At 38.5% G+C, this 13,295-nt stretch overlaps 1 protein-coding gene across 1 annotated transcript in view; it reads right to left on the bottom strand.

The window, feature by feature from the left end:
• LOC141325610 (uncharacterized) overlaps nucleotides 1-13,295 on the bottom strand; it is a 241,861-nt gene that overhangs the window by 29,878 nt on the left and 198,688 nt on the right. The window contains exon 4 of the mRNA XM_073834387.1: nucleotides 1,303-2,043. Coding sequence (XP_073690488.1) covers nucleotides 1,303-2,043 — 741 coding nt within the window. The remainder of the gene's footprint in view (nucleotides 1-1,302; nucleotides 2,044-13,295) is intronic.

Below are 13,295 nucleotides of genomic sequence, written 5' to 3' on the forward strand. Positions count from 1 at the left end.
AAGAACTTTCATTTAATTCTAACCTCTTTGTTGCATATTGTCGTGACACTATGAAGGTAATAGTGATATAAGGCTATAAGCTGTACAAAAAGAAGTGGACCACAACATGAAATCAAGACAAGAGCTGATAGGTTCTTAAAGTACTGAGATTGTAGTGGCTGAAAGTGCAAAGAGTGAAAAGTTTTACACACTGTGTGAACAGTGTATGAGAGAACTGTGTAATTTGGCAACAGAAAAAATGCTGTGCAAATGAGAATGAAGTGTTTGAAGTATGTGCTTAAAGTGATGAGTTGTAAAATGTAGCTTGGCTGGGTAGCCAAAAGAAAATAAATAAAATCGGCTGATGAGAAACTATTTGTGCATAGATGGAGGAGGGATATGAAAATGTGTTACTGCTGAATACAACTGGTTAATCAATTTTTAAAAAATACTTTCTTTTATGTATAATTAACAAGAAAATGAATGAAGGCCAACTGCTTCGGATTGTTTGTTGCAGCAAATGAATTAGAAAGGAAACAGTATGTATATCTACTGTAAATACAGGCTACTGGAAGCACAACAAAGAATGAACTGTGCAGATTAAAAAACAGACCTGCACAAACCTAGTATAATATTTCAATGCTTCTCCTGATAAAGTCCATAAATGTAAACAGATATAACAACATTAAATTGAAATCAACTAAACAATAAGCTAAAATACACTTAAAATCAATTTTGTTCAGTTTATGTCAATATATAATCTTACAGTTACATTGCTTTTCCCAGCAAGGTAAAAGTTTGTCTAATATTTTGATACAGAGAAATCAACACATGGAATTGAGTGACACACTCGTCATACTTTGTCACACTTTGAGGGAATCTACTGTAATCACTTAATATTTGAAACTACAGTAAAGCAGATGATCAGGTATGGCCACAGTTAAAAAAAAAAAAAAAAGCCTTATGGTAAACAAAAAGAGATGAAGGATGCATGAAAGTGATCAAATGTATCCCACATTTAGCTTCGGTGTGAACATCCTTGATTTCACACACCTTTTTTCTCATTACACTCTTGAACAAGGAACACAGACAAAGTCTGACATTTGCATGATTTTTCACATATCTGTAAGTGTGATGGAAAATGTTTTTATTACTTTGACTACACTTGAATGTATTTCAAAATGAATGAGCAGATGATTCTAGAAATTGCTCCTTTTTCTAAACCTCTTCTTGCATTGAAGAAAATGGCAGTTCCTTTCCAGAATGAGTTTGCAAATGACGTTTCATGTTGCTCTGACATGTGAAACTCTTCTCACACTGAACACACTTGTACGGTCTCTCTCCAGTGTGAACTGTCATGTGAACCTTAAGGTTTACTTTATGCGTGAAAGTCTTTCCACACTGTTCACAGGTGTAAGGTTTCGCTCCAGTGTGAATGCTCAAGTGAACATCAAGACTTGTTTTATACTTGAAACTCTTTCCACACTGAGGGCAGGTGAAAGGTTTCTCTCCAGTGTGAATTTTCATGTGGTTATCAAGCGTACCTTTAAGTGTAAAACACTTTCCACACTCAGGACATATAAATGGCTTCTTATCGGTGTGAATTATCATGTGAGTCTTAAGAACTCCTTTTCTTGAGAAACTCTTCCCACACTGTTTGCAGATGAAAGGCTTCTCTCCAGTGTGAATTCTCATGTGGACAGTAAGGTATTGTTTCTGTGTAAAACTATTCCCACACAGTTTACAGATGAAAGGCTTCTCTCCAGTGTGAGTTCTCATGTGGACAGTAAGGTTATTTTTGTTTGTAAAACTCTTTCCACACTGAGGGCATATGAACGGCTTTTTTTCGGTGTGAATTATCATGTGAGTCTCAAGAACTCCTTTTTGTGAGAAACTCTCCCCACAGAGTTTGCAGGAGTAAGGCTTCTCTCCAGTGTGAATTCTCATGTGGACAGTAAGGTTTTGTTTCTGTGTAAAACTCTTCCCACACAGTTTGCAAATGAAAGGCTTCTCTCCAGTGTGAACTCTCATGTGGACAGTAAGGTTTTTTTTCTTTGTAAAACTCTTTCTACACTGAGGGCATATTACCGGCTTCTTTTCAATGTGAATTTTCATGTGACTGTTAAGATGTCCACTTAAAATGAAACTCTTCCCACACTGTTGGCAGCTGTGAGGTCTCTCTCCAGTCTGAATTCTCATGTTAGAATTAAGGTTTGTAGTTTGTTTTTTTACTTATTTCTGGTGAGGAAGTTTTTTTATTCTGTGAGCAACTAATTGATTTTACTTCAGTTTTGAAATCATGTTTCTCATTTTGATCTTTCTCTTCTGTTTCATTGAGTTCTTGACTCTCCTCTTTCAGTGCCATCAGGTCTGAGGTGAAATGAGAAAAATGTAAGTTAACAGCAGTTTAATGGCACAAAGCAACAGACATCAAAACACTTAGACTAATGCTGTCAATTAATTAAAAAACTATTTGACAAACAATTTCACATTGAATCTCCAAATTAATGTAAGAAAACATAAAGATTGTACATTTAAAATATGTGGCTTATTGGCATCTTTTTACCAAGTAGCCAATTGTTTTTGAAAACCAGTCTCATTGATAGAAATACTGCTGCTGATCTGTCTCTGTTAAACGCATTTCCTTCCAATTTTAATCATTAATTATAGCTATAACTAAAAACAATTATTTGTAACATGTATAATGTTGTGCTTTTATCACAACTACCATATAATGATAAAAAAAACACTCCTTTTAAAAAACCCACACATAATCTGCCATGTTTATCTTCACGTTAGAGAATTTAAAAGCAGCATTCAAGTAAGAAATGTTTCCTAATTAAACCCACAAAGGTTACGATGACAGATTTTCGGTTTCTATTTTATTGTTTGGCTCCAGAGTTGGAGAGTAACAAAGTACATGTAACGTCATTTCATATTTAAAATACAAGATGAGTAACTATTAAAGAACATGTTACCTGTTTCTGATGCAGAACAGTTATTTGATGCATTCTTGACGTCTAGACTGGACTATTGTTACGCACTACTAGGTGGCTGTCCTGCATCTTCAGTTAACAAGCTACAAGCTGGTGTTTCTGAAATAAGACTATTTATTGCTTGTTGTAATGAACATTCACTGCTATTTACATTTTAATATCACACTTTTGATGACAGCAGAAAAAAATCACTTACAATAAAACAAATGTCAAGTTAAAAACTGAAGTGTCATTGTTTGCTTCAAGCAAAATAAAGTTTTTTTTTTTTTTTGTCAGATACCGCTTTCATTGTTTTCTAATCAAAAGTAGATATTGTGTTTAATGTTACAAAAAATATGTTTTTTTTTTCTGTAGAGCTGGACATTTTAATAAGAAGATATAGTCCAGCTTTGAAAATAAAAACCAACCTGTTTGTTCCTCAGTATCTTCATGTGTGACTCTGAATGTTTCTTCAATCTTCATGTCTTCACTCTCCTCCTTAATAAACGCCATCTTTGTAATAGTGTCACGTGGATCTCTGTTGATTCTCCAGGTGTTTTTCTGTGTGTTTGTACACTTTGTCCTGTTTAAGATGAGAATAAATAATAGAAAAATCAATGCAAACTCAATCTCTGGGTGAGTCTCAATCAGCTCCTAGTTCAGTGCCCTGGAAAGACAGTCAGAGAGTTAATAGACTTATATATAAAAATTATAAAATATATACAAATAACACCAAAGGTTCATATTTCGATTATAATTTTAGGCTATTTATATTTGGTATTAAATTATTTGTTTTTTCATATCTAAAATATTACCCTTTCATGAAATCATTCTCGGTTGTGATTCACTCGTTTGTGTTTGTTGTTGTCGTTTGTAGTCCGCGTGCCGCTGAATCGAATCACTGAATCATTTCACAAATGATTTGATTCAAATGATTCGGATTCTCAGTTTCTCTCGTCACTTCTTATCATCACACGATTGATTCATGATATAGAGAGAGAAATGAGACTAAAGGCTGTTACTAAAGGCTAACGTCTTCAGTAACACTGGATAAAGAATTTCAACGTTATATTTAATAAGGATGATTTATTTTCCATAGCTTGTAAAAACGCTTTAAAAACGCAACAATGTCCATTGTTTTAAAAACTTTAAAAGCACAAACCTTTCTTCAGGCGAATCACAAACAGATGAGGAGCGCGGCGCATATTTATGACGTCACATCACCAGAGCAAAATAAAAGTCCCATTGGTGCATTGCTCTCTAGAATCACAAATATATCATAGAAATGTTGATTATAGAATAGAATTTCTTACTCATGTGATGATGCTTTTCTAAAGTTACTAACATTGTAAATCTATTAATAATATTCTTTATTAATGTTCATTTATAAGACTATGCTTTCTGTTTATATACCTTGCCATTAAATTCACATTAAACTAGTCAATGCTGCTGTGTAACGTTTACCAAGGTTGTGTGATGGCAAATTTAAAAGGAAAATAGTCCATTGATTATGACCTTTTCAGTTTCGTTAATTGGCAAAAACATATTCAGCTGTTACTCCTCTTTTTTTAACATTTAACATAACATCTTCTTTTGTTAACATTGAAAAGTTTGGCTAATAAATACAAGACACAATAAACAGTTTATTAGAAACTTTAACTAGAAGTACATCCATCAGAAAAAAAATCAAATATTTCATGTTGTATTAGTGTTATGATTTTAGTGAAGTTAGACGTTTTGAAAACAAAATACCTTTAATACACCTGCAGGAAAATGAAGATCATGAGACTTGTTTGAGCTGGTCCTGTGTGTCGCTGTGATCATCCAGACTGACTAAAACACTCAATCACTGGAGTTTTATTCAGATTTCAGGAGGTCATTCTTACAGATGAAGACAAAGCTCTCAGATCACAAGCTTAAACACAGTATTCAAGGGATGTGAGCAGTTCGTTTTAAATGAATATATTTCTCTTTAGGAGTGTGTGAATATGAATGTGAAATGATGGTGAGTGTCATCTTTTGTCTTTATTGGCTGTTGATGTTTCTGCCTCATTTCTTTAATTGGTGTCTTTGTTTCTGATCAATATCTGAGTTAAATATGAATGCAGAGGCTGAAGGTGAGACTTTCCCTGATCTCTGTGATAATGAGTCTATAGTTCTGCTGATTAGATTAGAGTCGCTGTAAATCTGGGCAAATTCCTGTAACTGCTTACATCCTTTGCATATTTTATCTTCTAATGATGATCCTGAAATCTGAATAAAACTCCAGTGATTGAGTGTTTTAGTCAGTCTGGATGACTGCAGCGACACACAGTAACATCTCTATCAAGAGTCTCCTGATCTTCTCTTCTGAGTTTACTACAGGTCTAACTGGATATTGCAGGTATTTTGGTTTCAAAACTTGTAACTTCACTAAAATCATAACACTGATAGGATTCAAGGATTCAAGGATTCTTTATTGTCATACCAGCACACTTCCATGTTATGATACGAAATTAGGACCCAGGTCCCGGATTTAAGCCGCATGAATTACGAAATGATATAAATATGAACATATATATACATATATATATATACATATACACATACATACATACACATACATACATAAGAAAAATAGATATGCATATTCCTAAGTACAAATAAGAGCAGTCAGACAAGATATATATAGAGCTATAAAGATTAATTGCACATTTATACAACAGAACAAAATATACAGAGTTATTTATGCATGTATATCACTTGTATATTATATATTGCACTTGGGTTAGCAGCCTTGTGTATAAAGTAAGTAAAGTGAGAGGGCCTATAGAGCACAGCTGAAGTTCAGCAGTCTAACTGCCTCAGGGTAGAAGCTGTTTTTAAGCCTGGTGGTCTTGCTCCGAAGGCTCCTCAGCCTTCTGCCTGAAGGAAGGGGTTGAAATAAGGCATGTGCTGGGTGTGTAATGTCTTTTATGATGCGGAGGGCTCTTCCTCTGCATCGTGTGGTGTACAGTTCAGAAATAGAGGGAAGCCTACTCCCCACTGACCTCTGTGCAGCCTTGACTACCCTCTGCAGTGCTTTCCTCTCAGCTACAGTACTATTTCCATGCCACACAGTGATGTTAGAGCTGATGATGCTCTCTACCGCTCCTCGATAGAAACTTTTCAGTACCAGGCTCCCAAGCCCAGCTCGTTTTAGCTTCCTGAGGAAGTAGAGGCGCTGATGGGCCTTTTTGATCAGCCCCGAGATGTTGACACGCCAAGTTAAGTCCTGGGCTATATAAACGCCCAGGTACTTAAAGCTGGGAACCACTTCCACAGCAGCTCCGTCGATATGTAGGGGAAGCAGAGTTTGCTTGTTCTTCCTAAAATCCACCACCATCTCTTTAGTCTTTTTTACATTGATGCAGAGGTTATTTTCTCTACACCACTGAACAAGTTGTTCCACCTCCTCTCTGTAGTAGGATTCATTGTTGTCAACGATGCATCCCACTACTGCTATGTCGTCTGCGAACTTGACTATATGACAGTTGGAGTGTCTCGCCTTGCAGTCATACGTCAGCAGGGTAAACAAGAGGGGGCTCAGCACGCAACCTTGAGGCGAGCCAGTGCTGAGTGTGATGGAGGAGGAGATGGTGTTATGGATCTTGACAGTTTGAGATCTATTGGTCAGGAAGTCCAGAACCCAATTTCCCACTGTGGGACTTAGGCCAAGGGAGGAAAGCTTCAAGACTAATGTCTGTGGGGAGATGGTATTAAACGCAGAAGAGAAGTCCAGGAAGAGCAGGCGGACACAAGAGTTCTTTTTCTCCAGGTGTGTAAGGGCTGTATGGACCACTGAAGAAATGGCATCATCCACGGAGCGATTCTTCTTGTAAGCGTACTGATAAGGGTCCACAGTGGCATCGATGGAGTCTTTGATGTAGGTCATGACCAACCTCTCGAAGCACTTCATGACTACCGGCGTTAAGGCTATAGGTCGATAGTCATTCAGACATGTCACTGTGGAACACTTAGGAACTGGAACAATAGTGGCAGTCTTCAAACAGGTGGGAACAGACGCTGTAGACAGAGAGATGTTAAATATGTCCGTTAACACTCCTGATACCTGATAAGCACAGTCCTTTAGTACCTTCCCTGGAATGTTATCAGGGCCTACAGCTTTGTGGGGGTTAATTCTTCTTAAAGTCCTCTCCACTTCGGCTGTTGTTACTCTGAGAGGCATGCTATCAGAAGGTGTTGGGAGCTTAATGCAGGGAGGAGGGTTGTCATGGTCCTCAAAACGGGCATAGAATGAGTTTAGTGTGTCTGGCAGGGAGGGATCTGTAGGGCATTGTGCATCTTTGGTGTTGTAGTCTACGATGCACCTAATGCCCTTCCACATGCTCCGTGGGTCATTGGAGGTAAGATGCCCTTGAATTTTCTGGGCATGTATGGCTTTAGCCCTCATAACACCTGCCGTCAGCTGTTTCCTTGCTCTCTTTAGTGCTGATGTATCACCTGCTCTAAATGCAGCATCCCTAGCTTTCAGCAGGACTTTTACGTCAGCATTCAGCCAGGGCTTCTGATTAGGAAAGCAGGTAATTGTCTTGATGGTAGATACATCATCAGCACATTTAGATATAAAGCCAAGGACTGAAGAAGTATACTCATCCAAGTCCAGTATATCCCCGTAAGTGGCTGCGTCCTTGAAGATCTGCCAGTCAGTGCACTCAAAGCAGTCCTGGAGCACAAAGGCAGCGTCATTGGGCCAAACAGTGATAGTTTTCTTTATATGCTTTATCCTCCTCAGCAGGGGACGATAGGCTGGTGCCAACAGAATTGATATGTGATCAGAAGGGCCAAGGTGGGGGCGGGGGAGAGCTCTGTATGCGCCGCGGATGTTTGTATACACACAGTCCAGAGTATTTTCTCCCCGTGTTGGAATCTTTACATGCTGATAGAAACTGGGCAGAGTGTCCGTCAGTTTCGCATGGTTAAAGTCCCCCGCAGCCACAAAAAATGCCTCCGGGTGTTTAGTCTGCAACGAGCTGATGGTATCGTAGAGCTCCTGCAGCGCTACGTTAGCATTTGCACCCGGCGGGATGTAAACAATGGTGACATACACTAGAGTGAACTCCCGAGGCAGATAGAATGGCCGACACTTTATTGTCATGAACTCTATCGCCTCGGAGCAGTGGCTTTTAACCAAATTACAGTTCGTACACCAACCTGCATTCACGTACACACAGAGTCCACCTCCCCTTTTTTTCCGCGACCGGTGGTCACGGTCCGCACGGAAAAACCGAAAGCCATCAATCTGAAAGACTGAGTCCGGGATGTTCTGGTTTAGCCAGGATTCCGTTAGGCAGAGAACAGCGCAGTTCCTCATCTCTGAGTAAGCATTAATCCTCAAGCGTAACAGGTCCATTTTGTTATCCAGAGAGCGGACATTGGCCAAAAAGAGAGTTGGAATCGGAGGTCGTCTAGCCTTTAGCTGCACAGACGCTCCTGCCCGCTTTCCTCTCTTCTGTCTGCGAGCACAGCGTTTCCTTTTGCCCGTTGTCCTCTTACGCCACTCCGTTGTTCTTAGGAGCCGCTGTCTTCCGAGTTCAGATTTTAGTTTTAATGGAATATAAATTAACGATCTGTCTCTGATGTGCAACAGATCAGTAACACTATACTTCACACGCGTTTTAAGCGCTGAACAGGTGATATCTGATGTGTCTATTATGCTATTTAGAGGCTTTGTTTCGGGAGCTCGAGAAGCCGCTGCATCGATGTGCGCCGCCATTCCAGTCAGGATGAGATCTGTTGTGATCTGATAGTACACAATTATACTTTTTAATGAATGCACTTTGTATCTTGTATTTATAAACTTAACTGTTCACTGTTAAAAGGGAAGATGAGGAGTAACAGTTAAATATGTTGATATGGTTTTTGCCAAGATGCTGAAAAGGTCATAATCAAGTTTAATAAATGAATGGCAGAGAGGATGGCAAAAGGAAATCAAGGGTAGACACATTTTTCTGTTCAATCTAAAGTTAGAAACAAATGTTTTTGTACTTGTCCATCCTGTAGGGACTCAGTTAAACTGTAGACTGAGGTTGGGGCATTGTGGGTTAAATACTTTTTTGTATATTAATAATAATAATAATACACTTTATTTTATAAAGCGCCTTTAAAAGAGGCATCTCAAAGCGCTGTACAAGACAATAATAATAAATAAAAGATAGCACACACAGAATACAAGCAGTGAAAACAAACAATAATACAAAAAAAAGATAATAGAAAAACAGAACGGTCACCTAATTCACATCAAAAGCTACCCTAAAAAAGTGAGTTTTAAGGGATACTTTAAAAATCTCAAGAGATTCTGCATTCCTAATCTCAGGGGGCAGGGAATTCCACAATTTGGGAGCCAATGAGGAAAAAGCCCGATCACCCATAGTTTTTAACCGAGTTGTTTGAGAATTTAACAGTCCAGCTGCAGAAGAACGTAAAACACGAGAGGGGGTATATGGGGTTAAAAGCTCTGACAAATATTGGGGAGCCAGATCATTCAAGGCCTTATAGGTCAGCATAAGAATTTTAAAATCAATACGATAACTGACCGGAAGCCAGTGCAATTTTTCCAAAATAGGTTTAATGTGCTCACTTACACTGGTCCTTGTCAGAATTCTTGCAGCTGAATTTTGAACCAACTGAAGCTTACTAAGGGTAGCTTTTGAGACTCCACCCAGCAAAGCATTACAGTAATCAATACGTGAAAATACAAATGTGTTGATTAACTTTTCAGCAACAGAAAAATTTAACATGGGACGTAATTTAGCAATGTTTCTGAGATGAAAAAAAGATGTCTTGACTGTATTACGAACATGAAGATCAAATGTTAAGCTGGAATCGAATATCACCCCCAGATTTTTTAGTTTATTTTGAAATTGTAGAGCAGAGCCATCCACACTTAAGGTAACGGACTCAGCTTTACGCAATTGGTGAGGAGAACCGACAAGCATCACTTCAGTTTTGTCACTATTTAAACAGAGAAAATTTTCAGACATCCAATTTTTAATCTCAGTAAGACATTGAGAAAGAGAAGACACAGCCACTTTGATATTGTCAGGCTTTGAATGAATATAAATCTGAGTATCATCTGCATAAAAGTGAAAGTTAAGGCCAAGGGTTCTTAAAAGTTGACCAAGTGGAAACATGTAAATACTAAAAAGTAAAGGGCCCAAAACTGATCCCTGAGGAACACCAGATTGGACCACACCAACCTCAGATCTGAACCCACCCATCACAACAAACTGCTTACGATCAGAAAGATAAGACTTAAACCACTTCAATGCAGAATCACAAACTCCAAAAACAGTCTCTAAACGGGTAATTAAAATAGAATGATCTATAGTGTCAAAAGCGGCACTAAGATCCAAAAGAATCAATATCGATAGACAACCAGAATCAGAAGCCATCAACAAGTCATTAGTGACCTTAACTAATGCTGTTTCAGTGCTGTGGAGTTTACGGAATCCAGATTGAAGTGGCTCAAATAAATCATTTAAAGACAGATGAGAAACCATTTGTAAAGCCACTGTTTGTTCTAAAATTTTAGCAAGAAATGGAAGATTAGAAATGGGACGAAAATTATGCAGGTTATCAAAGTGTGTATTGTTGGATTTTGGTACTGGGGTGACAGCCGCAGTTTTAAGTGCTTCTGGCACAACACCAGTGCAGAAGGAGTCATTAATAATATTCAAAACAACAGGACATAAAGAATCAAAACAAGATTTGAACAGACAAGAAGGTACCGGATCAACCCTGGAAGTCGTAGCTTTCATTTTTGAAACCACATTACAGAGTGACTGGGAATCATGAATAATGAAATTGGAGAGAGGAATTCCAGAAAATACAGAAATGTTTGGTGAAGAAGCAGTTGAAGTAGAAGTGATAATGTGGTTGCGTATGACATTAATTTTAGTGCTAAAAAACTCCAAAAACCTATTACAAAGGTGGGTTGAAGCAGGAACATTAGAGAGGCTGGGCTTTTTAAGCAACCTATTGATAGAGTGAAACAGTTGTTTAGGGTTTCTCTGATTGCTGATAATAATCTGGGAGAAATAGCCAGATCTAGCTGACCCAATTTCAGCCTTATATTCAAGTAAGCTGTCTTTCCAGGCCTGGTAATGAACAGATAACCCTGATGTACGCCACCTGCGCTCCATTTTCCGACACAGAGCCTTCATAGCACGCAGGTCATCATTGTACCAAGGAGCGGAGCGTACAAAAGAAACAGATCGTGATTTCAAAGGTGCCAACATGTCCAGACCAGACAAGAGAACAGAATTCAGCTTAGAAACTTTATCATCCAAATCATCAGCTGGAGAAACACAACTTAAAGGAGAGTCAATAAAGTTTGAAAAATCAATGGGATCAATAGATCTCCATTTACGATAGTTAATGATGCGAGAGGACAGAGTGATCATGTCAGGAAGTTCCATGTTAAAAAAGACAGCCTGGTGGTCAGACAGTCCCAAATCTGAAGTTGACAGCTGAGACACAAATGAACCATTTGTAATCACAAGGTCTAATGTGTGGCCTTTATCGTGTGTAGGACAGTCTACAAGTTGGATCAAACCAAAACACTCCAATAAGGACAAAAAGTCTTTTGTTGTTGTAGAGTCGTTTATATCCATATGGATGTTAAAATCCCCCAAGAGAAGGATTCTCTCATATTTGAGGCAAAGCAAAGACAATATATCAGAAAATTCTGATAAAAAGTTTTTATTTGTCTTAGGAGGCCTGTAGACTGTAGCCACTGCAGTAGATAGAGGCGCTGAAACACTCAAAACAAGGCATTCAAATGAGTCAAATTTGGGAACAGCCACAGGACACATGTTATACTGTTGATTATGTAACACAATGATACCCCCACCTCTTCTGGAGGAGCGCGGTAGGTCACATAATCCATAACCAGCTGGAGTTAGTTCATTAAAAAGAAGGACATCGGATTCTTTGTGCCATGTTTCAGTTAAACAGACAAGGTCCAGCTTTTGTTCTAAAATGATATCAGATAAAATAGCAGCTTTGTTGTTGACAGACCGCGCGTTGAACAGAGCTGATTTCAGCAAACGCGGTGAAGCAAATGAAACCGGGGCAACCTCAGCACGCTTTAGTGCAGACAGGTTATCAGAACTTACCCCTGTAGGTCTAAACAGCTGTCTTCGGGATTTGCGCAGGAATGATGGAAGAGCAACAGTTTTTGATGTTGAGCATAATAAACTACGCCTTGACGAGCGATGTATGTAACGCTTAGGTTGCAATATTCCAACACGACTGCAGAGAGCACGCAAGTCATTCGGCAGGAGAAAGTTTCCCTTCAAGTTCAGCAACTGACGAGAAGTGTACCTGAGAGCCATACGAGCAGAGTCCACACCAACAACAGCCTTGCAGTGGTGTAAATCCTGAGCCAGGTAACAGGAGAGTAAATTCCAACAAACGGCACTCAGAGATAAAAGCAGAAATCCAGCGAGTGAAACACGATTACTCATCACGCTAAAATAAAGAGACGAAGGCAGTCTTCACTCACTGGCTCTTAAATCACAAAACGACGTAAAATCAAACTTAAAATAGGTTAAAATAAAGGGAAGAGAGGAGCGGCAGCCAAAACGCGCCAGCGTACCCTTCAACCGGAATATTGTAGGAAAGCATACCCAGTCAGCAAATTTCCTCTGGGCTGGATCTGGCCCATACCAACAGCTAAAGTGTGGCCCAGATAAGTTTAGGTTCCCCGGCCCAAAACTGGTCCACATCTTTTTAACCAGAACCGAACCAAAACAGTGCCATAACCCAACCTAAAATGAGCCAAATCATGAAAACAGATGTGGCTGTTATATGGATCTTATGTGGTATTCTTATATGGCTGAGTTCTGTAAAGGGCAATGGCCCCTATGTGGACCACATGTGGCTGATAGATCAAAAGCCATAATTTAACCATATTTATGCCACACCTATTATTTATTTAAAATACCAATTACACAGTAAATCTTAAACACGTATGAAACACAAAATTGATTCACAGACATTTTTAATATAATAAAACTTTAATAACAGAAGTACAATACAGAACATAAAATGTGGTGTAAATGTCAAATGAGTAAATACATGTACAAAAATGGATACTTTTAGTAAGTCTCACCAGCCTTTCTTTCACAATCTGTCAGGAAAAAGGAGAGAAAAAAGATTATTAGCATATCATAATTAGTATTAGATATTATTTGAATATTAAAACAAGCCATGACATGAGTGCTCACTGGTGGTAAAGGTAATCTTGTTTTATTAGCATTTTTCGACAGTATTCAGACTAATTGAGATTACGTGAGA

This window comes from Garra rufa, chromosome 2, assembly GCF_049309525.1.
Source record: "Garra rufa chromosome 2, GarRuf1.0, whole genome shotgun sequence".
NCBI classification, from domain to species: domain Eukaryota; kingdom Metazoa; phylum Chordata; class Actinopteri; order Cypriniformes; family Cyprinidae; genus Garra; species Garra rufa.